The sequence below is a fragment of the Magnolia sinica genome, chromosome 17 (genome assembly GCF_029962835.1).
Source record: "Magnolia sinica isolate HGM2019 chromosome 17, MsV1, whole genome shotgun sequence".
NCBI classification, from domain to species: Eukaryota; Viridiplantae; Streptophyta; class Magnoliopsida; order Magnoliales; family Magnoliaceae; genus Magnolia; species Magnolia sinica.
The window spans coordinates 6082452-6109347 of NC_080589.1; the positions used below are offsets into that span (position 1 = coordinate 6082452).

General features: G+C 41.3%; 1 protein-coding gene and 1 long non-coding RNA gene across 2 annotated transcripts; one reads left to right on the forward strand and one right to left on the reverse strand.

Annotated features, from left to right (window-relative positions):
- The first annotated feature begins 16528 nt into the window (after positions 1 to 16528).
- On the forward strand, positions 16529 to 23798 carry LOC131231325 (bifunctional TENA-E protein). The gene is made up of 3 exons (XM_058227485.1): positions 16529 to 16714; positions 22970 to 23187; positions 23306 to 23798. The coding sequence occupies exons 1-3, from the start codon at positions 16562 to 16564 to the stop codon at positions 23619 to 23621; spliced, it is 687 nt and encodes a 228-aa protein (XP_058083468.1). The 5' UTR covers positions 16529 to 16561; the 3' UTR covers positions 23622 to 23798.
- LOC131231326 (uncharacterized) lies at positions 19647 to 26357 on the reverse strand. The gene is made up of 2 exons (XR_009164292.1): positions 26268 to 26357; positions 19647 to 19913 (listed from the first exon to the last, which is right to left on the reverse strand). It is a non-coding gene; the product is annotated as an uncharacterized LOC131231326 (long non-coding RNA).
- Between the last annotated feature and the right edge of the window lie 539 nt (positions 26358 to 26896).

Sequence of the window (26896 nt, forward strand, 5' to 3'; positions counted from 1 at the left end):
CAGATGTACCCAGTCGGGACTGTGGATGAAGCAGTTCAATTGGCGGGTAGGGCAAAAACACAACTTGCAACAGCTCCTACTCGTCCATATCCTTCAACTCGACCTCCTATAACAAGTCCCACGTAGGATCTAGTGCTGCCACGAGGAAAAGACCCAGTACCTCAACTTCCTATAACCGCAAACCGTGATACGGGGAGCGACTCATCTAGACCTCGACGTGCAGCACCCACAACAGCGAGTCCGAGTAGGATTCCAAATCCTTATGCTCGGCCAAGATTGAATAATTGTTATCGCTGTGGCCAACCAGGCCATTTATCAAACACTTGTCCTCAACATCCCGCAGCACGCTTGACTATAAACGAAGGAGGTATTGAAGATGAGGCCGCAGAAGAAGACCATCGCTTTGATGAACATGAACAAAATCACTGAAGAAATAGTAGGTGGCAATGAAATGACGGGCGAGGATCGTGGTGAATTTCTAGTTGTGAGGCGATTGCTGTATGCCCCACGAAAGGAATTACATCCACAACGACACAATATATTTCATACTTTGTGACGTGGTCGATATGGAAGTGTGTAGTAACGAGAACATCATCTCAAGAGTAATAATGGACAAGTTGTGGCTACCAACGATAAAACATCCTTCCCCGTACTCAATTGGCTAGATAAAAAAGGTGAATGAGATCAAGGTAATTGAACAATGCACTATTGCATTTTTAATTGGCAAAAATTATAAAGATCAAATACTTTGTGACGTGGTCGATATGGAAGCTTGTCATATGTTACTCGATCGACCCTGGCAGTCGAACCGTGATGCGACCCATCGGGGACGAGATAATGTTTACGTATTCATCAAGGATAGTCGAAAAATAATTCTTGCCCCTATGGCACCAGAGAACCACCCTGAAGCCTCTAAAGTGGAGGGGAGTTCCCTCTTGACCATTCGAAATTTTATGGAGGAATCCAAGGAAACCGGCGAGGTATACGCCATAGTGGTGAAGGGCGAGGAAGAGGAACCCTCAAACATCCCTCCAAGTTCAAGACTGTTGCTAAACGAATTCAAAGAAGTCTGGCCTGAGGATTTACTTGATGGATTGCCCCCCATGAGAGATATCCAACATCACATAGACCTCGTCCTTGGAGCTAGCCTGCCAACCGCCCTCATTATCGGATGAGTCCGAAGGAGTGTGAGATACTTCAGGGGTAAGTGGAGGAATTGATTTGTAAGGGTCTCTTGAGAGAGAGAGCATGAGCCCATGTGCCGTACCAGTATTATTAACGCCAAAAAAAGATGGAAGCTAGCGCATGTGTGTCGACGGCCGAGCAATCAACAAAATTACCATTAAATATCGGTTCCCAATATCACAATTAGACAACATGCTCGATATCCTAGAAGGGGCTAAGGTGTTCTCTAAACTAGATCTAAGGAGCGAGTACCATCAGATTCGTATCCGACCCAGTGATGAGTGGAAAATGGCATTCAAGACCAATAAAGAGTTATATGAGTGGCTGGTCATGCCCTTTGGCCTATCGAACGCACTAAGAATTTTATGTGTTTGATGAATCAAGTTCTAAAACCGTTCACTGGCCGATTTGTGGTAGTATATTTTGATGATATATTGATATATAGTCAGGATGAGGTGGAGCACAAGAAATATCTCAAGCAGGTGTTACAAGTCCTACAAATTAACAAGTTGTACCTCAACTTGAAGAAGTGTAGTTTTTTAATTGACAGCCTGTTGTTTCTACGATTTGTTATAACGTCCATAGGTATTCGTGTGGATGATGAAAATGTGCGAGCTATTAGGAAATGGCCGATCCCGATAAACATTCATGAGGTGATGGGTTTTCACGGGTTGGCGACTTTCTATCGTCGATTTGTGCGAGATTTTAGTACCATAGTCGCGCCTATAACAGATTGCATGAAAAAAGGACCATTCCAGTAGACCGATAAAGCTGACAAGAGCTTTCATGAGATCAAGCATCGTTTGTCTACAATACAGGTCTTTTTGCTTCCTAATTTCGACAAATTGTTTAAGGTTGAGTGTGACGCTTCATACGTCGGAATTGGAAGAGTATTACTACAAAAAGGCAGGCCGGTAGCCTTCTACGGTAAGAAGCGAGGCCCGAAAGAAGTGGTCGACTTATGAGCTTGAGTTGAACGCAGTTGTTCAGGCATTGCGACATTGGCGGCATTATCTATTTTAAAGAGAGTTTGTTCTGTACACTGACCATCAAGTATTAAAGTTTATTAATAGTTAAACTAACGTGAATTGTGTGCATGCTAGATGGGTTGCATTTTTATAGGAATTCGCATTCGTTCTGAAGCACAAGTTAGGGCAGCAGAACAAGGTGGCTGATGCACTTAGCCATCGTGTATCACTACTTGTTACTATAGCACGAGGTGGTCGTCTTCTACTGTCTTAAGGAGCTGTATGCCGAGGATGAGGACTTCAAAGATTCTTAGATAAAGTGCCAAGAAGGTCACCCTAATGACATTCATATACAGGACGGTTTCCTCTTCAAAGAGAATTGATTGTGCATCCCCCAAAGTTCTCTAAGAGAGCAGATTATTCAGGAGCTACATAGAGGTGGCCTTGTTGGACACCTTGAGCAAGACAAGACGTGAACTCTTGTGGAAGAGTGGTATTACTAGTTGTAATTGGTATGTGAAGTGGGAAAAGCCGTACAACGTTGTCATGTTTGTCAGACCTCCAAGGGGCAATCTCAGAATATGGACATCTACACCCCGTTACCTGTGCCTAACGGTCCTTGGGAGGATTTATTTATGGACTTCGTGCTTGGTCTCCCACGAACACAACGCAACATGGATTCGGTGTTCGTGGTGGTAGATCGTTTCTCCAAGATGGCGCACTTTATCCCATGTAAGAAGACCCTCGATGCAACACACATGATGAATCTATTTTTAGGGAGGTCGTACGGCTACGCAGGGTCCCCAAGACCATTACTTCTGATCATGATACGAAGTTTATTAACCACTTTTGGCGGACTTTGTGGAATCGATTCGACACATGACTTCAATTCAACAGTGCTTACCACCCACAAACTGATGGGCAGACCGAAGTTGTGAACCATGGAAACCAAATAGGCTTGTAATGAAGTTGGATTTGGAGACTTTTTAAAAGAAGAATGTAAGACCCGTATCCTAGCCCGTACCAATCCATAAACTTCCTTGGTCCTCTCAGTCGAATTCCGACGACCCGCGATGCGTAGATAGCATTGGCGCATGCTCTTGAGTCACATCCTGTAAATCCAAGCCGACTCAAAACGAGACCTATGTCATTGCGACCACGGCATCGCCGCGGTTTCGACGATGCGTCTCGTGCGTCAATGCGATGCTCAGATTATGAGATCCGGCCCGTGCATTATCTAGGTCGTTGATCGCTTGATCGTGGGACCCACCTACCCCTATTGTTGTACTTCCCTAGGAAGGACACTGGACGTGCTTCACACAGCGGCAAAAAAAAAAAGAAGAAGAGATTTTAAGGCCTTTGGGAAGGGTTGCCCATGCAGGCCCCACCTTGATGTATCGGTCTAATCCACACCGTCAACCCCACTCCCCAGATCATTTTAGGCGTTAAACCAGAAAATGGAGTTAATCCGATAATCGAGCGGGCCATACCATAGGGAATAGTGAGGTTAACCATTAAAACTCGCCTTGATGCTTTTATCCACCACAACACGCTGCATATTAGACTCGATTAGTCTGTCTCGAGCTATGAAATTCAATGGCTGGATCGGATTTATCTTAGGTGGGCCCCACCTACTAAAAACCGTAGAAAAACTTTGAAAAAAACACCACATGCAGCAGCAGCGTTGCTGCTGTCAGAACGCAGCAGACGCTGCCTGCGACTGGCGGACGGCCAGCGAGCTGGATCTCACGGCTCCAGCTGTGGGCCCCACCGTGATGCGTGTCGACCATCAACACCGTGCATTTGATGGGTCCCTACAAAATATGTGTCCATTCCAAAAATCAGCCTTATAAGAGACTCAGGCGGGACACACCATCTAAAATCACATGAAAACATGCCTAAACATATAAAATCATTTGGTGGGGCCTACCTGAGTTTTGGATGTGATTGAGACTTGGTTTAGACCTCTAATTTTATGGGACACATATAATGGACGGAGTAGATCTAGTTAATATGGGTCCCACCTAGGAAAAAATAAAAAAATATATAAAATAAAAAAAATATACATGTATACCTTGACATCCAGACTCCTGGACGTCCAACGTTAAACAGGGAGGCCCCCTTAGCCCCAATTGTGGACCCTACCATGATGTATGTTCTACATCCATGACATTCATCTAATAAGTCCCCTTTTATGATGCATTGATTCCAAAAATAAGTCATAAAAAGTTCTCAGTGGCCCACACCATCACCTTTCATGCGGTGGTATGCCAAGCCACATGGAATCAACCGCTGGGATCCACATGCAGCTTGGATCCACCTGAAACTCGGTTTGGACCCTTAAATTGGTGGGACACACGCAATGAATGGGTTGGATTTGTGAACTACATCACGGTGGACCCCAGGACCACATACCCGTACCAAAAGTTGGGTGGACAAATAAACATTACAGTGGCTCAGTCCACGTGACCTGACCTTATAAACCGGTTGTATGGCAAGTAAATATTGCAGTGGGCCCCTGGCCCATGTAACTTTATCAACAGATTGGATGCAAGTAAATATTGCAGTGGGTTACATGATCGTGTGACCCCATCAACAGGTTGGAAGAAAAAAAATTAAATATTGTAGTGGGCCCCAGGTCTATAAGACCTTATCAACAGGTTGGATGCAAATAGATATTATAGTGGCCCAGGTTGGATGATAAATAAATATTACAGTGGGCCCTAGGCCCATGTGACCCTATGACTAGTTTGGATGGAAGATAAACATCATGTTGGCCTCATTTTGGATGGACAGTATGTTGGGCCCTAGGTTGGGTAGAAAATAAACATTTTGGTGGGTCTTACTTAAGACCTATTTATGTATGTGTTGTGTCCACAACTGTGGACCTCCATCATGGAACATGTGACTTATCTATTCCTTCCATCCCTTTGGGACCCACTATGATGCATGTGTTTCATCCAACCGTCCAACCATTTTTGGAAAATGATCCTTTTTTTAGGTTTGGGACGAAAATAAGTCAGATTTACTTATCAAGTGGACCATAGTGCACGGTGAGGATCGAACGGACCTTATGATTAGATTAGATGGGAAATAAATGTTATGGCGAACCTTGAAAATTTTAGTAGTGGAAATCATTATCACCACTTATATTGAGTGTGGCCCATTTGACATACATGGGGCCCATTGATGTAGCCAATTTGATGTATGTATGACCATGTTATGAGGCCTACTTTGATGTATGTTGTGGCCCATTTGTCAGGCCCACTTTGATGTATCTTTATCCACGCCATCCAGGGCAGGCACCCCATTATGATATATATATCAAGGCCCATGGGTCGAGGCCCATTAGTGCTGCCTATTTGATACAACCCACTTGATGTGTACAAGGCCCATTAGGGCGGCCCATTGATGCAAGGCCTATTGTGACATGTATTGGGCCCATGACGCGTGACCCATTTGATGTGTATAATACCCATGGGTAGGGCCCACATATTTGAAGCCCATGAGCAGAGCCCACCTGAGGTTTATATATGGGCCCCATCAATGTGGCCCACTTGTATTTGAGGCCCACGGGTTGCGGCCCATAGGTCGTGGCCCATTGTGATATATACTCGGCCCATACGTCGTGGCCCATTGAGATGTGTTTCCGACCCATTTAATGAGGCCATTGTGAAATATTCCTACTCTTGTGATGAGGCCCATTGAGATGTATTTCTGGCTCATTGATGCGGCCCACTTGTTGAATTGAGGCCCATTGGTGTGGCCCAATGATGCGACCCACCGTGATGTGTATATTAGGTCCAATGGTGCGGCCCAATGTATCGACCCACCATGATGTGTAGGTCCACGTACTGTATGTGTAAGGCCCACCTGTGATGACTGTTTGAGGCCCACTTGTTGGATATTTGGGCCCATCTTATGTTTGACTCTATGTGGACCACTCCTTGGGAGCAATGTTGGTTAAATGTCCACATTGCTGGGCAGTGATGGTTGGATGTCCACATTGTGACCCTTCCTTAGGCCTTATCAGGCCCATTCTCATCATTCTCTTAGTGGGTTAACCCAAATAAGTGGGCCCCATTTACCATGGACGGATGGCTCCATGCTACCAGATTTGATATAACCACGGCCGAGGGCTGATCTTTATATTATGGTTGATCAAATGTTCATCTATGGACCCAGTCTTGTCTATATGACTGGTCGTCGGTGTTGATTATCGATGCTGATTGTCGGTGCTAATTATCGATGTAGATTATCAGTGTCGATTTGTCGAGACCTATATGATGTATATGTGACCCGTAGTTGAGGGCCATTGTGATATGTATTAAGCCTATGATACATGGTCCATTTGATGTATTCAAGACCCATGTGTAGGGCCCACATGTCCTATATTTGAGGCCCATGGGCAAGGCCCATTGTGATGTATTCATGGCCCATGGGCAAGGCCCATTGTGATATGTATTAGTCTCATGAGCAGGGTCCACCTGTTGTGTATATGTGGCCCTTGAGTAAGACCCATTGTGTTGTATATTAGGCCCTTGTGTGAGCCCGTGGGCCCATTATATGTTTGACTCTATGTAGGCCATTCCTTGGGGGCAATGTTGATTATCGATGCTGGTTGTGGATACCGGTTATGAGTATGTGACGGCATAACATCATGATACATGCCCATACGCATCATCTGCATGTTTGTTATGAGAGGTGGTTGATCATTGCATATGTCATTGAGCATGTTGTTATGAGACTCCCTGATAGGTGGAGGTTATCTCACATGAGCATGTGGTATGGGCAGGATTGATGCATAACTAGATTGTATGACTCATGCATCCCTAGCAACATTAGGGCCGTAGCCTCCACAGGCATATCGTGAATGGCCAAATGGGACACTGAAAATGTTTGGTTCTAGCATACGTGCGCCATAGATGTCCCTGGGTGAAAATTCCTAAACCTCCGTGGCCAGGAGACGCCCAACGTCGAGACTGAGTGGATATATAAGCGCATGAGGGCCGTATACTAGTAGGTCACGTCTCCCACTGTATCGTGGTCGGTTGGGAGGGGGTGTGGCCTTACTCGCCCGAGGGTAGGGGCAATACTAGGCTGAGTTTGACCAGCTCGTGAATGGGTCCACTATCGACGTGCCGGATAGGTATTGGCAGACTATTGGCAAAGTGGATAGTGAGATTTCTTACGCTCACTTGGACTGTGCGGCTGGGAGAGCGACAATGCCATTTGGAGTGTACTAAACCCCGGTGATGATCCTAGAGATGAACTGTATTGATATGTGGATTTAGTGAGTAGGAGTTGCATACTCATTCATGCATTTATTCATTCACTATCCACTCGGATTGGTGGTGCGCAACTATTTGTTACGTGTGCTTTCACAATGGCCAGGATTTCGCTTGGGGCGCGCGACTAACCTGAGATAGGAGTTTACCACATTGAGTCTAACTATCCAAATTTAGGTATGGGACTGGTTTGGATAGAAGTCCCTTGTGATGGACCCCATAGCCTGCGATACTACGTACCATCATCCCGACTTCACACTCCAGTATGGTCATTCCATTCGCACCGCATATTGCATGACATTCGCGGCATATGACATTTTGGGTTATTGTGTCCCTGCATTTATATGGTTTAGGTACGACTGATGCTATTTGTGTTACTCATCAGAAATGTATATTGTATTGCAACCTCTACGTCTGATATTTGGCTATCTATGATTCCTCACTTGTATAGTTGTTCTACATTGCATATTTTGACATTGATTGACTCATGGACTTGTCCGTATTTTCGCTTACTCTGTTATCGTATGTTTGTGATCATGTCGATATTCTGTTTACTATGACAATTCATGCTCTTGTCAATATCTCTGCTTATTTCGACATTATACAATTTATGGATTACAAGTACTTTCGATATTGTGTGATTTATGACATTGCATCCTCGGCATCTAATATTTGGCTCGTTTTAATTCCTTATATGCATAGTTGATCTGTGTTATGTACCCTGATATCGTATGATCCATGGGTTTATCAGTACTTCCGCTTAATTTGATTACTCTGATATGGAATACTAGGCACTTATCTTGTACACACACTTACACCACCCTCTAAGCTTTCTATAAGCTTATGCACGATAGATGCGTGCAGGTGATGTTAGGTTACAACAGTGTTGAGCTTGGAGCGTGCAGCGGTCTTCTGGAGCTTGATTTTTTATTGATGTATTTTCCTTTCAGCATTGTACTCAAATGATTATATTAGTGGATATATGATGGTGATGTTGCCTTTGTGAATTGGGTAATCTTGTGGTTATGCTTATTACAAATTAAATGTATATTGTATATATAAAAAAAAAATCCTCCTTATAAGATCCCAGGATCGGAATCCGGCGTATGAACGCTAGGAGCCGAGAATGGGGTATTATGGAGGCTGTCGGCACCAGATTCGGCAATCGGGATTCCTGTGAATCCGATTTCCGGGTTTGGGGCGTGACATAGTTTGCATTCAACAACATAGTGAACCGCTCGACAGGGAGATCACCGTTCCAGATTATCTACGGACGAGTGCCTCGCCACACACTTGACTTGGTCCCTCTGCCCAAGCACCCAGGCACGAGCATTGCAGCAGAACATATGGCAGACAAGATCATGGGCATCCATGCAGAAGTGCAGACCAAGCTACATGCCTCGAACGAGAAGTACAAGGAACAAGCGGACAAGCATCGGCGACAAAAAGTGTTCGAGGTGGGCGACCGCGTTATGGTCCATCTGCGCAAAGAGAGATTTTCGACCGGGACGTACAACAAGTTAAAAAATAAGAAGATTGGACCGGTACCAATCATCCGAAAGATCAATGACAACGCTTATGTTGTTGATCTTCCAGATGACATGGCAATCTCACAGACTTTCAACATCGCGGACCTGACCGAGTATCATGAACCAGAGCATGACGAGAACTCAAGGACGAGTTCTTTTGAAGTGGAGGAGACTGATGTAGAGCGAGTCGCGGACAGTTACATGACCAAGATGGATTAAAAAAGGCCCGGTCGACAACAGAAGTGATCCGGCCGTCGGACCTTAGATCGGGCGTATCTCACAATCCGGAATGAGTTATCAGGCGTAAAATATATAACTTTGGGGTAGAACGAGCTACTTTAGCCAACCAACCCAGCTACGCTGGTTGCGCAAGCCGGATTTGCAAAATACCTCTGGATCGACGGTCGTTTCCCTATTTTAATTTCGTTTTTACTATAAATAGTAAGTTTTAGTTTGATTATAACTCTTCATCCGTCGGGCTTTAGGAGTTGCGCCCAACGTGAAAAGAGCTTAGAATAATTAGGAGAACGGTTTGGTGAAGCCAAATAGGACACTTACTATTTTTGGCCGAAAACCTTGCGCACTAGTAGATGTCACGTCACGACTGTCTATAAATAGTAAGTTTACTATTTATAGTAAGTCGCAGATTCTAGGAGTTTGAGTTGTAGTTTGATTCTAATTTCTTTCTCATTGCTTGGTACCCCTATTTAAAGGGTTGTGAACTCGTTTTTATTCATCAATTAATCAATTTCGAATTTCTTAGAATTTATTTCTATTTTCTGCTTTCTTTCCTCGTGCTTTCTTTCCTCGTGAGGAGTCCAGAGAAGCTCCGTGGATTCGGAGTAGTTATCCTCATCACGTTCATCGACGGTGCTTCGAGAAAGGGAACCAACATTGAATTAAGTGGTTCACATCAGTTTACAAGCTTTAATGGTTCAGATGATATGAAATGTTGGATCATGCAAGCAAAAAGTCTTGATAAAAAGGAAGGGATATTGGTAGTGGGCCACACAACAATTGGAATGTTATTCTCATGCTTCAATACCATGTTTTTCATCATCATCTAAGTTTTTTCTTTTTTGGATGAAATTGTTTTATAATTCTGTCCACCATAAATGCAAACGGAACGTGTGAGGGAGATTAAGATGGGGGCTTAGGTGCATATGTGCCAAATAACACACGTGTGTGATATCAGGACATTCATCAGTTGGAGAGCGATGTGCCAACAAAGCACACTTCTATGATATCTCAGACATTCATTAGTCAGGGAAAGTCAGGCTGGTGCACTCATCAGGTGGGAAACACGTGCATGTTGAAGTCGTTTCTTTCTGACCCTCCATTTTTCTGCAGAAGTCTTACACATATGCTTTCTCAATACTACCGTTAGAACAAGAGCCCAAAAAATGAGACGGGTCCAAGACTCAAGTGTGTCACACCGTTAGAAAGGGGATGGAAATGCTCACCACCGAAACTTTCCTATGGCTGGCCTTGATGTTTATATGCCATCCGATCCGGTCATAAGGTGATTGCCACCAGGATGAAGGGAAACCACAAATATCATCTTGATCCTTAACTTCTGCAGGCCCATGCAGTTTAATGGTCGGAGTTCAATCCTCATGTTAGTCTCGGTATTCAAAAATCAGCTTTATCTTAAATTGAGGTAGACCATACAATTAAAAACAATGTATATATAGAGGTGTATATGAGTTGAACTGAGTCGAGCTTGGCACAACTCAACTCGGCTTGGCTTGGTCCTCGACCCTGACTGGCCAGCTCGGCTCGATTCGGTTCGCAGCTTGGGCCAGTTCAAACTGAATTCGAGCTAAGATTGAGCCTATGTGGCATTTTCACAAACACATGGAGTGCACTTAATTTCAATTTCTTATTGTATGCAAAACAGCAGCAACTGTTTACAGGTATTTCATCAAACACCTTGTAGGCAACATCAAAATCAAGAAAAAAAAGGTATGAAACTATTTCATCGAAAACCTTGTAGGCAACATCAAAATCAAGAAAAAAAAAGTATTTGTTTCATATACATACCTTCCTTGCCACTAGCCGACACTTTGTTGAGTCATTTCTTCAAATACTTGCTGAGCAACGTCAATATCAAAGTAACCAAGTCATCGAACTGGTTCGATCCGAGTTCGAATTGAGTTGGGGTTCGATCCAAGTCGAGTCGAGCTCGGCCAAGCTCGAACTTGGTTCAGAATTTTTTTGAGCTTAAAAAATTAGCTCAACTCGGCTTGAACTTAGTTTCGAACCGAGTCGAATTGAGCTTTTTCGAGTCGAGTCAAGTCAAGCTAGCTAACCGAGCTAACTTAGTTCGTGTACAGCCCTAGGTCAAAGCTCACCCTCCAAACTATTTTCCTTCGTGCGTCCCACCTAAATCACTAATGAGTCTCATTTTTTAGGCTCAACACTATGTTTTAGTGTGACATCTAATAGTTAGAGTAAATTTAATATCATAATCACGGGACACCCTGTAGAATATAAGGATGGGCATCTTTGTCCGAATAGTTTCCACTGTTTTGACCCTGTTGTGACCCACTTAAATCACATGTCACCCTGATTTTTTGGTGCCTAAAATGGAAATACACATCTAATGGTCAGCATGGATCTTACATGCACATCGCCATGGACCTCATAAAAATCAAGGCTAGAAAAAATGAGGTCTAAGGTCCAACATGAAGCATAGGTTAAGTTCCAACCAGAGATAACTTCCTATATGCAACAGATAACCCATGTAATAGGTTGACAGTCATGATCATCGCATTTTGAAAAACTCAGTAATAACACATTGAGTGGACTCCACTTGTGTTTTGCTATTTACCAAACTCCGGTAATTTCCCAATTGATGTGTAGACAGGATGGAGCATTGCACTAGGTGATCCTCACTGTGGGGTCAACTTACTGGAAGGGCTGGAAGTTACATGCACTCTACAAGTTATCGTATAGGTGTAATATAACATTTGGTCCTATAACTTAGACAAAAAACAACTTTTGAGGGAATAACTTTTCCCTGAGAATGTCATGCCAAAGCTTTGATTTTTTGTGGGATCCACCATGATGTGTGTACGAGATTCAAACCAACTATTAAATGTGTAATCCCATTTTAGGCCTAGATCCAAAAAGTTAGGTTGACTTGTGATTCAAGTGGGCCACACCAATAGAAACGGTTGGGAGAGAGACGTCCACTCTTGATTTTTATTGGGCCCGTGATTATTATATTGAATACACTCCAACCATTAGATGCCACACTAAACATAGTCTTGAGATGTAAAAATGAGGCTCGATGATTTAAGTGGAGTCCACCCAAGTCGAGATCTCCTCTCCTTCTCTCCCTTTTCTTGCTACAATTTTGATTTTGGTGCTATTTAGGTGTTCCTCCAATAAAATACTTGATTTAGGAATTTTCAAATATAAGAATCAATTCATTAATGAGAACCTTGTGTAATACGATAAACCACCATGTGGGAGATGTACAGCCACTTTATTGTTCATTTTCTAGCTTTTGCAACTTGAGAACAAGTTGCCATTCAGAGAGGGTTTATTGTTAGAATGCCCAAATGTCACATGTCAAGATCTTTTAAATATACTTAATTAGTTGTCAATATTAATCTCTAGACATATGAAGAGAATCCTTAAATAAAGTCTAAGTTATATTAGGAAAGTTGCTAGATATATAAGAGTTTTATATATATTAATATTGTCTTATATAAAGTTCAAGCTACGAAAGTTAATAGAAAAGAATTGCGTGTATGCGTATGCATTTGTTTGCATGTTTGATTGGAAAGCAAGAAGGATAATTACTTTGTAGTTGGATAGTTCAATAGCATTAGATAGAAATAACTTCAAGCTAGGCTTTATTACATCCAAACATGAGTTGACTAAACTGATGAAACTCCCTTAATAGAAACCTTGAATCTAAGTGAATCTAGCCTACCGTCGTATTTACTCGCATTCGGTCTATCAAGCATTCGCGCCATGTCATTTTGTGGCTCCATCTGAAAAATCATGCTGATCTAAACTCAAGTGGCAAAACCACATAGAAAAGCAGCATGGCATTGCACTATCAAAATATTTACCTAGCCTACATTAGTTTCGGGTCAGGATTATGCTTAGATTTTTCTCTTCATACGTGTAAGACTCATCTTTTGAATGGGTTGGACAGCAGGTGGACATCACCGTATTTACAAATTTTAAGTACCTGTGCATCAAGCATCATACGCCAGAGTATCAATGGTGCACTATCAACTTCATGGGATCAACCATGATATATATGTGACATTATGTCTGTCCATCATTTACATCAGCTTAAGTTAGGTCCATTTCAGCCTAAGATCGATCTCAACATCCAACGTCTAAAAAAAAAAAAAAAAAAAAAAAACCTGTTGATATCATTACTTGTGATAAGCAATTGGCAGGTTGGTGCGTCGATCCTAACTGGCCTTGAAGTGTGCCCTTTCATCCCTGGGAGTGGATTTGGTGTGCCCCAGCTCACTCAAGACGGTGCAACCCTTACCTTGGGTCCAAACCTTGATGTATGCATTGTATATCCGTGCCATCCATCAGTTACTTCGTATAATTTTAAGACATGGGTTAAAATAAAAAAAAGCAGATCCAAATCTCAAGTGGACCATACCCTAGGAAACATTGGTTATTGATCATTAAAAACTTCTAGTGAGCCACACAAGTTTTAGATCAAGGTGTTATCTTTTTTTTTTTTTTTACCCTTCATCCAAGTTTGTGTGAAAGAGAGCAAATAACCATTATGGAAACATTACCATAGGCCCTAGGGTGTTTTTAATGGTGCGTCCCTGAGGTTTGAATCTGCTTCAGTTTTGGGCTAATGCCCTGAAACGATTTAAATTTTTCTTTTTTTTTTAAAAGATAAACGGATGTACAGTGTGGATATATAACACATACATCAAGGTGGGCCCCACCCTAAGGGCTGCACCATCTTGGGTGAGGCCAGGGTGCACCTAGTCCGCTCCCTTCATCACCTTATTCGACCTTTGAAACTCTTTTTTTTTTTTTTTTTTTTTTTTTTTTTTTTTTTTTAATTTATTAAATATAACTTTTGTGATCTACAAATATTTTCAATCATGTCCGTCCATCCATTGTAAGGGCAACAAGATGGAAGATCCCAACAATAAATCACCTGACCAAGTGATTGCTATGGGGAGATGGGCTTACACTATTCTGGTTCTTTTGTAAGTTGTGAAATGGGCTGATTTTAGGCCCGAAAATCTAACGGTGGCCATCATGAAAAGCTTAAATTTAGTACACGTGTTCCACATCATCACGATAGATGGGCAAGCAGAGCTCCCTCACACGTGTGGATGACATCTTTTGGTTCACACTAGCTTGTGAAAGAAAGGATAAAGAATAATGACCGTTGGATCGATATTATTTCTTCATAGAGATGGGATATCAATGCCACCAACAGAATGGACGATGCAAATTAATAATCATATCATTTCTTGCATGATCAATACAAATCATCTATTTCCCTAGTCATCGCTTGGATGGATAGGATCCTCCGATCAGATGGGGGCCATTGATGTGTGTTCTGAGTTTCAAGTTTCGTGGAGTCCACCGTGATGTATACATGCATCTGGTGTGGCAGACATGTTAGATCTTTTTTACAAAATCTCACTTAGGTGGGTCCCACTAAAATAAACAGTTGAGAACATATTTATTTTATTTCTTAAATTATTTTAGCAAATTAATTATAATAATTACATATTACATATTTATTTTCTTAAATAATTTCAAAAACATAATGACAAGAAACCCATTTATATAAATGGATCACTGGTAACTATGAATCATTCCAAAAATCAAAGGGAAAACAAAAGTTATGGAACATGTAATTAGGGCCGTTAATGAGGGTGGCCCAGATTTTGAACGGTTTGGGCTAGCTCTCAAGCCGGGCTTATTTAAAAATTTGATTTTGCTTAGCTCAGGTTTGCCCATTGACATCCGTCCAAAACTCAAGTGGGCCATACCAAACGAAATAGTGGGAACTGAGATGTCCACCGTTGAAACCTTTCCGGAGCTTAACATATGTTTATATGCCATCCAAACCGTTGATAGGGTTATTACCACTCAAATAAACTGTAGGCACAAATATCATCCTCATAGGGAACTTCCGTCGCCCCAGGCGTTCAATTCCCACCATTCGGTGTGGTGTGGCCCACGTAAGTTTTGGTTCGTCCTACTTTTAGATTCTTGTCCAATTGCGATCTTGAAAAATAGATAGGCGGAGTGGATTTGTCATGGACATCAAGGTAGACCCCACAGGCGCATAAGTTATATGGCTTTGCTAAGTGCGTGTGCAATAAAGCTCGTGTGTGTACACACCGCACATGTAGAGTTGGGCATCGAATCGAGTTGGACCGAGTTAGGGCTGACTCGACTCGATCTAGTTTTGAAATAGGCTTGACCCGAACTTGATTCGACTCGATACCGACTCCAGCATGCCCAACTCGATTCGAGTTTGGTTTGGCCTGGACTAATCTGACCGAGTCCGATCCGTTTAAAAGTTCCAAGTCGGGTCAAGTTAGCACTGATTCGGATTGAGAGATAAGGGAGTGGAGAGGAGAGAGAGGAGGAGGAGGAGGGTGATAGTGGTGGGTGGTTGTTAGGCTTAGAAGAGGAAGAGGAGGAGGATGAGGGAGGGAGAGAGAGAGTGGAGAGGAGGAGGAGGAGGAGGAGGAGGGTGATGTTGGTGGGTGGTTGCCAGGTTTGGAAGAGGAGGAGGATGAGGGATGTAGAGAGAGAGCTTGGAATCCAGTCGAGGTAGGGTTAGAGAGTTGGTTCGAGTTGGGTTCCAGATCGAGTCGAGTTCAACTAGATCGAGTTTCGATTCGACTTGGGTCAAGTTACTAGGTATCTCGAACTCGACTCGATTTGAGTTTAGATTGGGTGAAGCTTACTTGGTTCGGACTGAACTCACCCATTCGATTCGGGTTGAGTTGGATTGGAACGAGTCAGACAAGTCGAGTTAGCCTGATCCAATCGTCCCATGCCCACCTCTACGCACATGTGCCGGCATGTCTTAATAAGTGCAGGATCCAATTCATCCATCAGAACAACATGACTATAATAATGCCCTAGCCAAAGAATCAGGTTGATCCCACTGATCAGGTATGTTTCTACTAATGGGGCCCACACGCTGATTGGACCAGATTTTATTTTTGGGAAAACATGTACGAAACACCTGGTGGATGGATTAGATCTCGAACCGCCCAATTTTTGGGATAAACCAAATATTTAATAGGATTTTCCTTGTTGAATTCAGGCCGTTGGCCGTTTTCTTCTATCTGGACCGTCAATTAAGTGCCCAACAATCAGCCAGTTCATATAACAAATCAGTATAATTTTCGGTTCATGAGACATATAGAATAGTATCCATGACATGAACGGTTTATTTTCAATTAATTATATGCCACCTTTAAAATGTATGAGTTCCTGCGTATAAACTATCACACACTATCAGAGTATCGAACTTTTTCTCTTACGGAGTCGGAGTCATTCGTGTCCTTTCCATCTGTGTCGGTACCATCATTATTCACTATTCGCGATGGAGAGAAAGCTCGAAGGCGAAGGAGATGGTGGGACTATCGCCACGTGGCTGAACAAGCACCGTCAGATGTACTCTCGAGCTACGCGACACCCTTTCATCCTCTCCATCAAAGACGGGACCGTCGATTTCTCTTCATTCAAACGATGGCTTGTAACTAAAATTCATCCCTTCCCCTTTTACTTTCCCAATTTTCTTTTTTCAGCTCTTCCCTAATTTATTTCTCTAATCCAGACCGTTCAAACCACCAGCCCTGTTGTTTATGGATCATATGTCGAAAATCAGACTAATCGGATGAACATAAATGTCTGGTTTTCCCCGATGAATTTGTTAAGAAATCGAACGGTTGGGATTGTGTAGTCAGTGTAATTTTCGTTCTATGGTCCATAAACAGTGGGGCCCATAATCTGATCGGTCTGGTCCGTCTGGATTGATCTTGTGCACGGTGTACAAGTCACCACCATTTAAGATGGTGTGGCAGACGAACACACATATATTCTATGGTTTTATCACTAATTTATAACCTTTATAACTCGAGTTATTTTAATTTCATACTCCAAGGTGGTGGGCCATACTATAGGAAACAGTGATGATTGAAATCCCCACCGTTAAAAACTTCCCAGGGCCCACTTTGATGTTTCTGCAACGTTTATTTGTCACCGAACCTGTTGATAACGTCACAAAAACTTGGATGAAGTAAAAAAAAAAACAAATATCAGCTTGATCCAGAAATTGTGTGGCCCACTAGAAGTTTTTAATGGTCACTCACCACTGTTTCCTATTGTATGGTCCACCTGAGTTTTGGATCTGCTTCATTTTTGGGCTCATACCCCAGAATGATCTGGAAAAACGGATGGACGGCGTGGATATAGAATACACACTTCAAAGTGGGCCCCACAGTAAGGGCCGCACCTTCTCGTGTGAGGGCGGGGCCGCCTCTAATCCGCTCCCCTCAAGCATTGTCTGCTGGATCATGGACTGAAGATTGCACGCGTGCCATGCATGTAACGGACTCAGATTCGGTACGACCCCTCCGTTACTGAAAAAGCTAGGTGGTCCCACCATGATGTATGTGTTTTACATCTTTAGGGCCCACCGCGAGATTTATTTTCCATCCAACCTGTTCATAAAGTCACGTAAACCTGGATGAAGGGAAAACACAAAAATCGGCTTGATCCAACACTTCTGTGGCCCACAAGAAGTTTTCAATGGTAGGTGTTCTTGTGGTGTGGTCTACTTGAGCTTTGGATCTGCCTTTTTTTGGCTCATGCCCTAGATTGAGCTGGAAAAATGGATGGATGGCATGGATAAAACACATATATCATAGTGGCCCCCACAAATCTCTGTCCAATACCAAACTTGGTACTGGAGGGGTCACTACGGAATCCGATCCGAATGTAACCCAAATTAGAAGTAGATATGTCATTACCAGTGTAATTTTAGGACAATTGGACCATCTAAATTGAGGTCCACAATTTGTCCAGTATAGATGGGGAAACGTGTGTGCCACATATACAATGTCCAAGTGCATGCATATGAAACATCACACTCCGCCAGAGCATTAAAGCTTTTCTCTTACAGTTATTTCGTGCACTAAATTCTCTATTTTCACTGATAAATACATCACTCAAATTAAACTGCCTAAATTGTGGAAAACACCCGCACTATGTCACAGTTCCAAAATCAGATTGGTTGAAGAGTCCCAACCTCTGATTTGCAGCCACTTGTCTGTTATAGTAGGACCATCGGATTTTTATTTTATTTTATTTTAAGCGTCTAATAAATATCCACCAATCCAATGGTCAAATAATTAAATAAGCTTACTTTTTTGGTTCATGATATATCTGAAGTAGGTACCATAATTTGGACAGTTTAACTTGACTTGTATGCCACATATGGAATATCTAAGTAGTTTATGAACTGTCTAGATTTCATATTTATACACCCTTTTTAGGAATGTATTGAGCAAAGTATCAAATTGTTGGTAGTATTGGTTTACTGGTGGGTATTTTACCAGTGGTTTTTATTGTATCAATTTACCCTTGTGTGATTCTTGTGGAAGCATATATTCAAGGGGTGGCTGCAGGGCAGACGATTTCCAAACAAACTCCCCATTCATTAGATAGAGAAGCCTAGATTTCGTGATCCACTGTCGAAACTTTTCCAATTCGATCGTGGGGATCACCAAAATTCTTCGTATGATAAAAAATATACCAGTATCATCGATAAAGACCTGAGATTTGTGTGGTGCATTGCTTAAGGGACCTATATGATAGATAAAGATGATACCTTACATATTCATCTAAACCATGGTTTCTATTTTATCAATTTACCCTTGTGTGATTCTTGTGGAAGCATATCGTTACGGGGTGGGTGCAGGGTAGACGATTTCCAAACAAACTCCCCATTCATTAGATAGAGGAGCCTAGATTTCATGATCTAATGGTGAAACTTTTCCAATTCGATCGTGGGGATCACCAAAATACTTCGTATGATAATAAATATATCAGTGTCGATAAAGACCTGAGATTTGTGTGGTGCGTTGCTTAAGGGACCTATATGATGTATGATGTATACAGATGGTACTTTACACATTCGTCTAAACCATGCTTACTAGGAAATTCATCGCCCTCATAAACACCTATATTTCTCGCTTCCTTTTTCGCAATTTGGTTTCATGCCTTTGCATTGCTTCTATAATTGAAGTTGTAAAATGGAGGCATTTCTCGTATCCATTTCCCACATTCGCTTATTCTAATATATATGGTTTAAATATAGTTGAAGAGTGCATACTTGAACAAGAAAATACTCAACTGTGAAGAAAATAAACATACAAATCCAATGAGATTTCCAAGATTTCTTCATCTGTGTTCCACATTCGCTAGTGGCACATTTCATTATTGCTCATTAATGAATCCCTAAAGAAGAAAGTAATCTAGAATCAAGAAGATTAAGCACGTACCAAATTGATGTAGGGAATTGATACACTCCCTGTTTATGTGTGTATCAAACGAGAATGTGAAATTTACGTATATGCACCAAAAATCCAAAACAAAGCTGCAGAATAGAAAAGGCCCAAACCACAAAATCAAACCACAACCAATATTACATGGAGAACCCTTCAAAGTTAAGGGAACAACTGCGGGGTAAATCTGAGAGAAATCCACTGTGAAATAAGAAAGTACTATGTTTTTCTCAAGTTTTTTGCCCAAAACTCAAGATATTACAAGAGAAGGGACACAATACAAGTCACCTCTTTGGTGCTTCAAATAACTCATACTTCTCACCACAAGAAACCCTTTCGAAAGAAAACCAACTTCAAAGATATACCGGGCTGCTATGAGAATCAAGTCTGTGGAGAGAGCAAGAAGACCCTATCAAGAATCACCTCTTGAACGCAAGCTCTAATCAATTAAAATTTAGCAAGTAATAGGATTAACAGTAAAAGATGGGACAGATGGAATCTCTTCACACAAAACCCCAATGGAGTTACTAGTAGCAGCATCACACCACTAGGTTTTGAATCCCATGGCAAGAAACCAGAATAAACTAAGAAAAAAAAAAAAAACTCATTCAATCATCATAATCATTACTCTTTCATGCATAGGATTGTATGCCCTCCTAAAACTCCTCTAGAATTTTCTAGAAACAATTCTCTATAAGATTCTAGACTTAAAATTTTCATTAGTACACATTACTAGCCTGATTCTTCTGAATGACTTAATAAAGAAAGCAAAAAATGAGGGAACTGAATTAAAGAGACTAAACTCAACTATTTAGTCTTATTGTAATTTGTAGCAACCACATAGGAGTTTTATACAATTATATGGATGTACCTGCTGTGTGGTTGGTATGCAGTCCTGAGTAGGCAATCAGTTGATATTCAAAGACATTTAACATTATCTGATTGGATTGTAAGCCATACAGTCCACAATGGGTTCTTGCTTTTGGGTCATCAGATTTGATTTGTGGTCCCACAGTCCAAATGGATGCTCTTTTTAATTTAATCTTCAATCGGCAAGCTTGAGGTGCCCATCTTGTACCTATGTAATGGCAGATCCACTACTTGGTGACAACATCCCTCCTTATTAAAATTTGAAAAAAATCAACAACAAAAGAGGAGGTTTTGGTCATTTACATGTGTTACATCACATGTACGACATATGACTTGTATGTTAGAAGCCTACAAAGCTTTCCCATTGGTTTGAATGTCTATCCCACTCATTCCTTCCATAAAAGTTGATGTGGAGTTCTAGTCCCTACTTATTAGGTTTCTAATCAAGGGTGAGTTTGGTTGTACCAAATATAATGAAATTTTATGATATTCTGCATGAAATTGTAATGATTAATCATGAAATATCATGATATTTGGTGCAGCCAATTTCACCCTAAGAAATTACAGTGGTAGCTGGCACCAATTTGTTAGGATAAGGCTAAGATGATGATGACGACGACAAGGATGATGAGGTTAGAGTAGTTGAGATTAGCTGGGATCAATCAGCCTTAGGGTTGATTTCTGGAAATTTTCTAGGAGCTATTTTTCATCTGTATCGGTAGATTTTCTGGACTCTTTTATTTATTTGTTTATTTTATTATGGAAGAATAATGTGGAATCATTTTGAGGTTTAAGGTTATTTTGAACCCTAGCTTGAGGTCCGAATATTTGTCTCTTTCTAGTTGCTTAGCTTCTTGAATCTGGTATATATTGGAGTTCTTTTATTTGCTGGATTTTGTTTATATTGCTGGATTTAAGTTAATACTGGAGTTTTACTCAGAGACTGATTTCTTGAATAGACTCACTATATGAAACGGCCAATTGCATTCAGGGGCCCAACGAGAGAAAAAGGACCCGGGGGACGCCTATCATAGGATTAAGAAAATAAACAAAGCTCTATACAAAATTGATAAAAGGAAAAACAAAAACTTAGCCTCAGCCCCTCTCGACTCTCGATCCTTCCCTAATGGAGCCGAGCCCCAACTTGTCTAGGAATAGCAGACCTCCAACCTTGGCTGTAAGGTTACCCTGACGTAGAATGAGCATGCATCCTTGCTCCATACTCCCCGTCCGAGCCATCTAGTCAGCCACAGTATTACCTTCTCTAAAAGTATGCTAGAACTTAAAATTTCCACTTCGCCTAATGTGGTTAATCCTCTGGATCCAATACCCCCATTTCCAGCTGGGTTTAGCGGAACCAGAAAGGAAATTGACCACTAGTTGTGAATCCGATTCCACAATCACATTCTTAAAGCCTCTACCTAGACACGATCCATACTGTAAAAAATGGCTCTGAGCTCCGCGTTAAAATTAGATCCCACTCCATAGCCAACGGAGAACACAAAAAGAAAATTTCCTTTGTCGTCTCTACATACGCCACCCCCACCAGAATTGCCAGGGTTGTTAAGGGACGATCCGTCCACATTGAGCTTCACCCATCCTGGTTGCGGTTTGACCCATCTCACCACCGTGGGCGGGTGGTAGAGGCCACAAAATGACCTCCATCGACAAGCTGAGTGAGAAATCGAACCGAGCCTGACTGTGGCTCCTGCTGATGCTTCCTCACCCAAATCACCATTGATAATGGTTAGACACCATTTACCTCTGGCAATAACAAAAGCGGCTGATGGAGATATACCTTCAAAGACTGCTGCGTTCCTGCACTTCTAGATACTTTATAAGATGATAAACGGGGCCAGCTTATGCAGCACAGATTTCGCCAAACTAGAAGTAGTGCCTGCCCACCACTGGGCCAATCTAGCCTCAACCAACTTTGTCTCCAAAATGTGGACGTCAAACAACCTTCCGAAGAAGGACCAAACGGCCACCGCAAGGTGACTGTTTAGAAAGAGATGGGAAATGGATTCAGAGGAGTGGTCCTGCCGAGAATTGCAGCAACAACACACACATTTGGATGCCATACTAATGCCACGGGACTAGACATCCTCGTTCATTGCGATAACTTTCATTAACACCCTCCAGGAAAGCAGGGAGATTCTCGGCAGGAGTTTGCCATGCCACACCCCACACGCCCAGCTTCTTTCTAGTTGCTTGGCTTCTTGAATCTGGTATATATTGGAGTTCTTTTATTTGCTGGATTTTGTTTATATTGCTGGATTTAAGTTAATACTGGAGTTTTACTCAGAGACTGATTTCTTGAATAGACTCACTGGAATTTATTTATCTTTTAGCTTGGACTCATTTCTAGAAATTGGGGCTGTGGCTGATTTTCATTCCCTAACCTCCACAATACTCATATTTTGCATTGGAATCGAAACTGGGCCCATCCATACCAGTGGAGTTATGTTACAATCAATCGGGCCTCTTTCATATGTATTTATCATTTTGATCTTCCTCTATGTTTTTCGATTAATTTTCCTGAAATTGTAATCTTACCTTTAGAAAAATTTCAGGGACAGGACTACTTATTTGTTAGGGAATTCGTCCCGTTCATTGCTAGTATTCTTTTGAAGGCATCAAGGGAGTCAAATGATGGCTCAGACATGGAAGTTATATTAGGCGGTGTGGCTGCTCTGCACGACGAAATATCATGGTTCAAGAAAGAAGCATCCAAATGGGATGTCCCACTAACGGGCGTTGCTCCTCAAGAGGCAAACAAGGATTACTGCAGGTATCTTTTTTCTTTCTTTATATCTCTGTAGATATTGCTAATTTCGAACATTGAAAAATCATTGAACTTTTCATCCAGGTATAATTTCTTTTCATTTTTTACAATGTTATGACACCAGGTTTCTTGAAAGCATGACAAGCTCGGATGTTGAATATACAGTGGCGATTACAGCATTTTGGGCTATTGAGGCAGTGTACCAAGAGAGCTTCTCTCTCTGCCTTGAAACTGATTGTAAGACTCCACAAGAACTGATGGAGACTTGCAAGAGATGGGGCAACATTGGTTTCAAGCAATATTGTGATTCTCTCCGGCAGATTGCCGATAGGCATCTTAAGAAGGAGCCAGAGGTCGTGCGGAGAAAAGCCGAAGAGGCATTCATACGTGTTCTTGAATTTGAAGTTGGATTTTGGAACATGAGCAATGGCGATTCGTGAATGACTGATCCAAGGTAGAGAAAAACATGATCTGGTATGTTTATTATCTTTGTGACATTGTTCTACAATATCAAATATCAGTGCCGACTGTGTAGATGTTCTTGAAATTGTATGGATTGTAATATCATATAGTTGAATGGTTACAAGTTCTTGATTAGAATCTTGAACTTAAATGATTGTTCTGATTCCTATTTGATAGTGCTTTGTTTGGATGCACAAGTAAATTGAATTGCAATTCAGAGCCCAGACCCTCAACAGGAATACAGAGGATTAGAAATTACAATTTGGTTATTTCCATCATGAAAGAAATCCCAACCAATACATTGGTGCATCCAAAAGCAGGATTAGTAGTTTTGAGGGTCTGCTGCAAAGCTTTGCTGGTTAAGCTTAACCTACAATGCAAAGTGTGGATTAATGTACGTAATGGATGGATTGGATTTAATGCACACATTGTGGTGGGTCCCACACATCACATTGTAGGTTAAGCTTAACCGAGTAAGCTTTATAGTGGATTCAGTTTGAAATTAATTGGTATATCAAATCATATTCTTAAGAGAAGATAAGAAAAAACAAAAAACTGAGAGGAAGAAAATCTAGTTAGGCTCTAGTGACGTTTCACCACCACCTACAAAACAGTGCCCACCACAAATGCCATTAATTGCTCATATATAGTATGTAATGTAAGTACAAAAATCCAGACATTCAGACATTGAACCCTGTTGTAAATGAATTATATTCTGTAAATGAGGATGACAGGATGATTATAGCCATCCAAAATTCATTGGTCAAAAGCTCTCCTACTTCTGAATCGTTTAAACAAAATTTTTATGCGAGAGTAAAGCTTCAAAAGGAAAATTGGAAAATTTTCTGATAGGAGATTATAGTATTTTTTGCTGGAGATGAATCTTGGCAATCTTCACTGTATCTAATGAATGAGTTCATTTTGAAATCATACTCTCTCTCTCTCTCTCTCTCTCTCTCTACACACACACACACACGTGTCATGGGCACAAAATTCTGAATGGTCCATGTGATACGGTAACTATGAAACTCTCTGGGCCCAACTTTAAGCCTGATTCAAAACTTTGGTAGGCCATAGCGAAGAGAGGCAAATCAAGGAAGTTAACTATTTCCTTTAACCATGGCATACTAGAGTTTTGAATTAGGTTGAAAGTTTGAGCTAAGGGTTGTTATGCGATCCTACGTGAACTCAAGATGGTGTGTTTAAATGACCCGGAGTCACCGCTGGTCAATGGAGGCCCAAATTTAATGGTCTGTTAGATTCATAGAATTGCTTTGGATCAGGGAATCAGGGACTTCTTGAGTTTATGTGACTCCTGGATTAGGTCTATGATCGAACATTCTAAGTAAGGATGTTGGTGACAGTAGGAAAAGAGTTTAGGTACCCTCAACTACCCATGCTTGCATGCGATTTCTACTTTGTGAGATATCAGATGTTTCTGGAGATTTTCGGGCTTCTGGAGAGCCTTATATTAATAGACTAGTCAGTTACCAATGATGCCAAAAACTGACTAATAAGCCACCACTATTCCAAATCACTTCACAATAATTTATATATATATATATATATATATATATATATATATATATATATATATATATATATATATATATATATATATATGGAAAAGGTACTATGCGCTCGACCTCACGAGTCCGTCCCATGAGGTCGAGCTGTGTGGGCCCCACCGTGATGCGTTTCGAACATCTACCCCATCAGTCAGATGCACCATTCCATCGTGGGCCTAGGTTTCAAAAATCAAGTCAATCTGTGACTTGTGTGGGCCACACCACATACAGAAGTGGAGAGGGGTCGTGCACCATTAAAACATTCATAACCATTTTTTGGGCCCACCGAGATGTGGTTTGCAAATCCAGCCCATCCATTATGTGTGTCCCACTTGGATGAGGGTTCAGACCAAGTTTCAGACGCATGCAAATTTCAGGTGGGCCCCACCAAGTGCTTTTATATGTTTTAACGGTGTCTTCACATGATTTTAGATGGTATGGCCCACTTGAGTTCCGTATATAGCTGATTTTTGGGATATCCCATAATTTAAAGGGGACCCATCAAATGCACGGTGTTGATGGTCGACACGCATCACGGTGGGGCCCACACAGCTCGACCTCACGGGAGCTTATCGTGAGGTCGAGCGCATAGTGTGTGTGTGTGTGTGTGTGTGTGTGTATAAACAATTAAATAAGCTACTAATCACATTAGTCACCACTAAAAAGATCACAATGTCTCAACTTAGGGCGAGTTTAAGGAGAGTAATTGCTTAAAAAAATATCAAAAATATCATGCGTATGATCAAGAAAAATAAAAAATGGTTTAAGCAGAACTTGACTTTTAATACACTAAGATCCGAGAATTCGGCAAGGTATCAAGAATTGCTCAAACTATAAGTAGGGGTGTAGGAGAAAATAGATATACAAAATGTGAATAAAATAGATGACTGAATTGCTATACAGGTGGATATATGGGAGAGGGAAGGAAGAACTAGAATACTCCTAGGAGAAGATGATCTTAGATCTTGAATCTTGACCTTTGTCAATCTTGAACAATGGAGATGGTATAAATGCTAGTATGGACTAGTTTGAAAGGCTTAGATGGATGAGACAAACCTTTTACTTCACTTTCACTCTCACGCTCTCTCTCACTCTTGTGAAGATCTCTCTCATATAGCCAAGCGTTAAACCTTAAGTCTCTTTGGGTTCAAATCTTAAACCTCTTAAGTGTCTAGTGTATGGAAATGAGAGAGGTGAGCCTCTATTTATTGAGGTTAGCCTAATAATTTGGTAATTTAGCAATTTGGAGAGTAAGCATCACCACGTGGCATGATCTAAACAATTGAAAGATATGCATCACCATAAATTTACTCTAATAAGTGGTAAAATATGTAATTTTAAACCATAGGAGAAATGAAATTGCCGTTCTACCCTCAAGCAGCAATCGGATTATTGCCTAGCCGCTGGCTTTCCTTTAACATTATTTGAAATATCTTAATATATCCTAATATATGTTCGGATTTGTAAAGTTCGGACAACAATAAAATTACTGTCTATTTACAGTTTTTTCACTTTTGGTCATAATAATTTTGGGGGCTTCATTTATTGAATAAACTTGTTGATATGAGCTTGATTGATGTCTTGTGTAATTCTATGATATTTTACTGTCCATGTAAATGAGGTGGATCAAGGTTTTTATTTTTATATTTTAACACAAACTCACGTACTTACCCACGTTACATCGG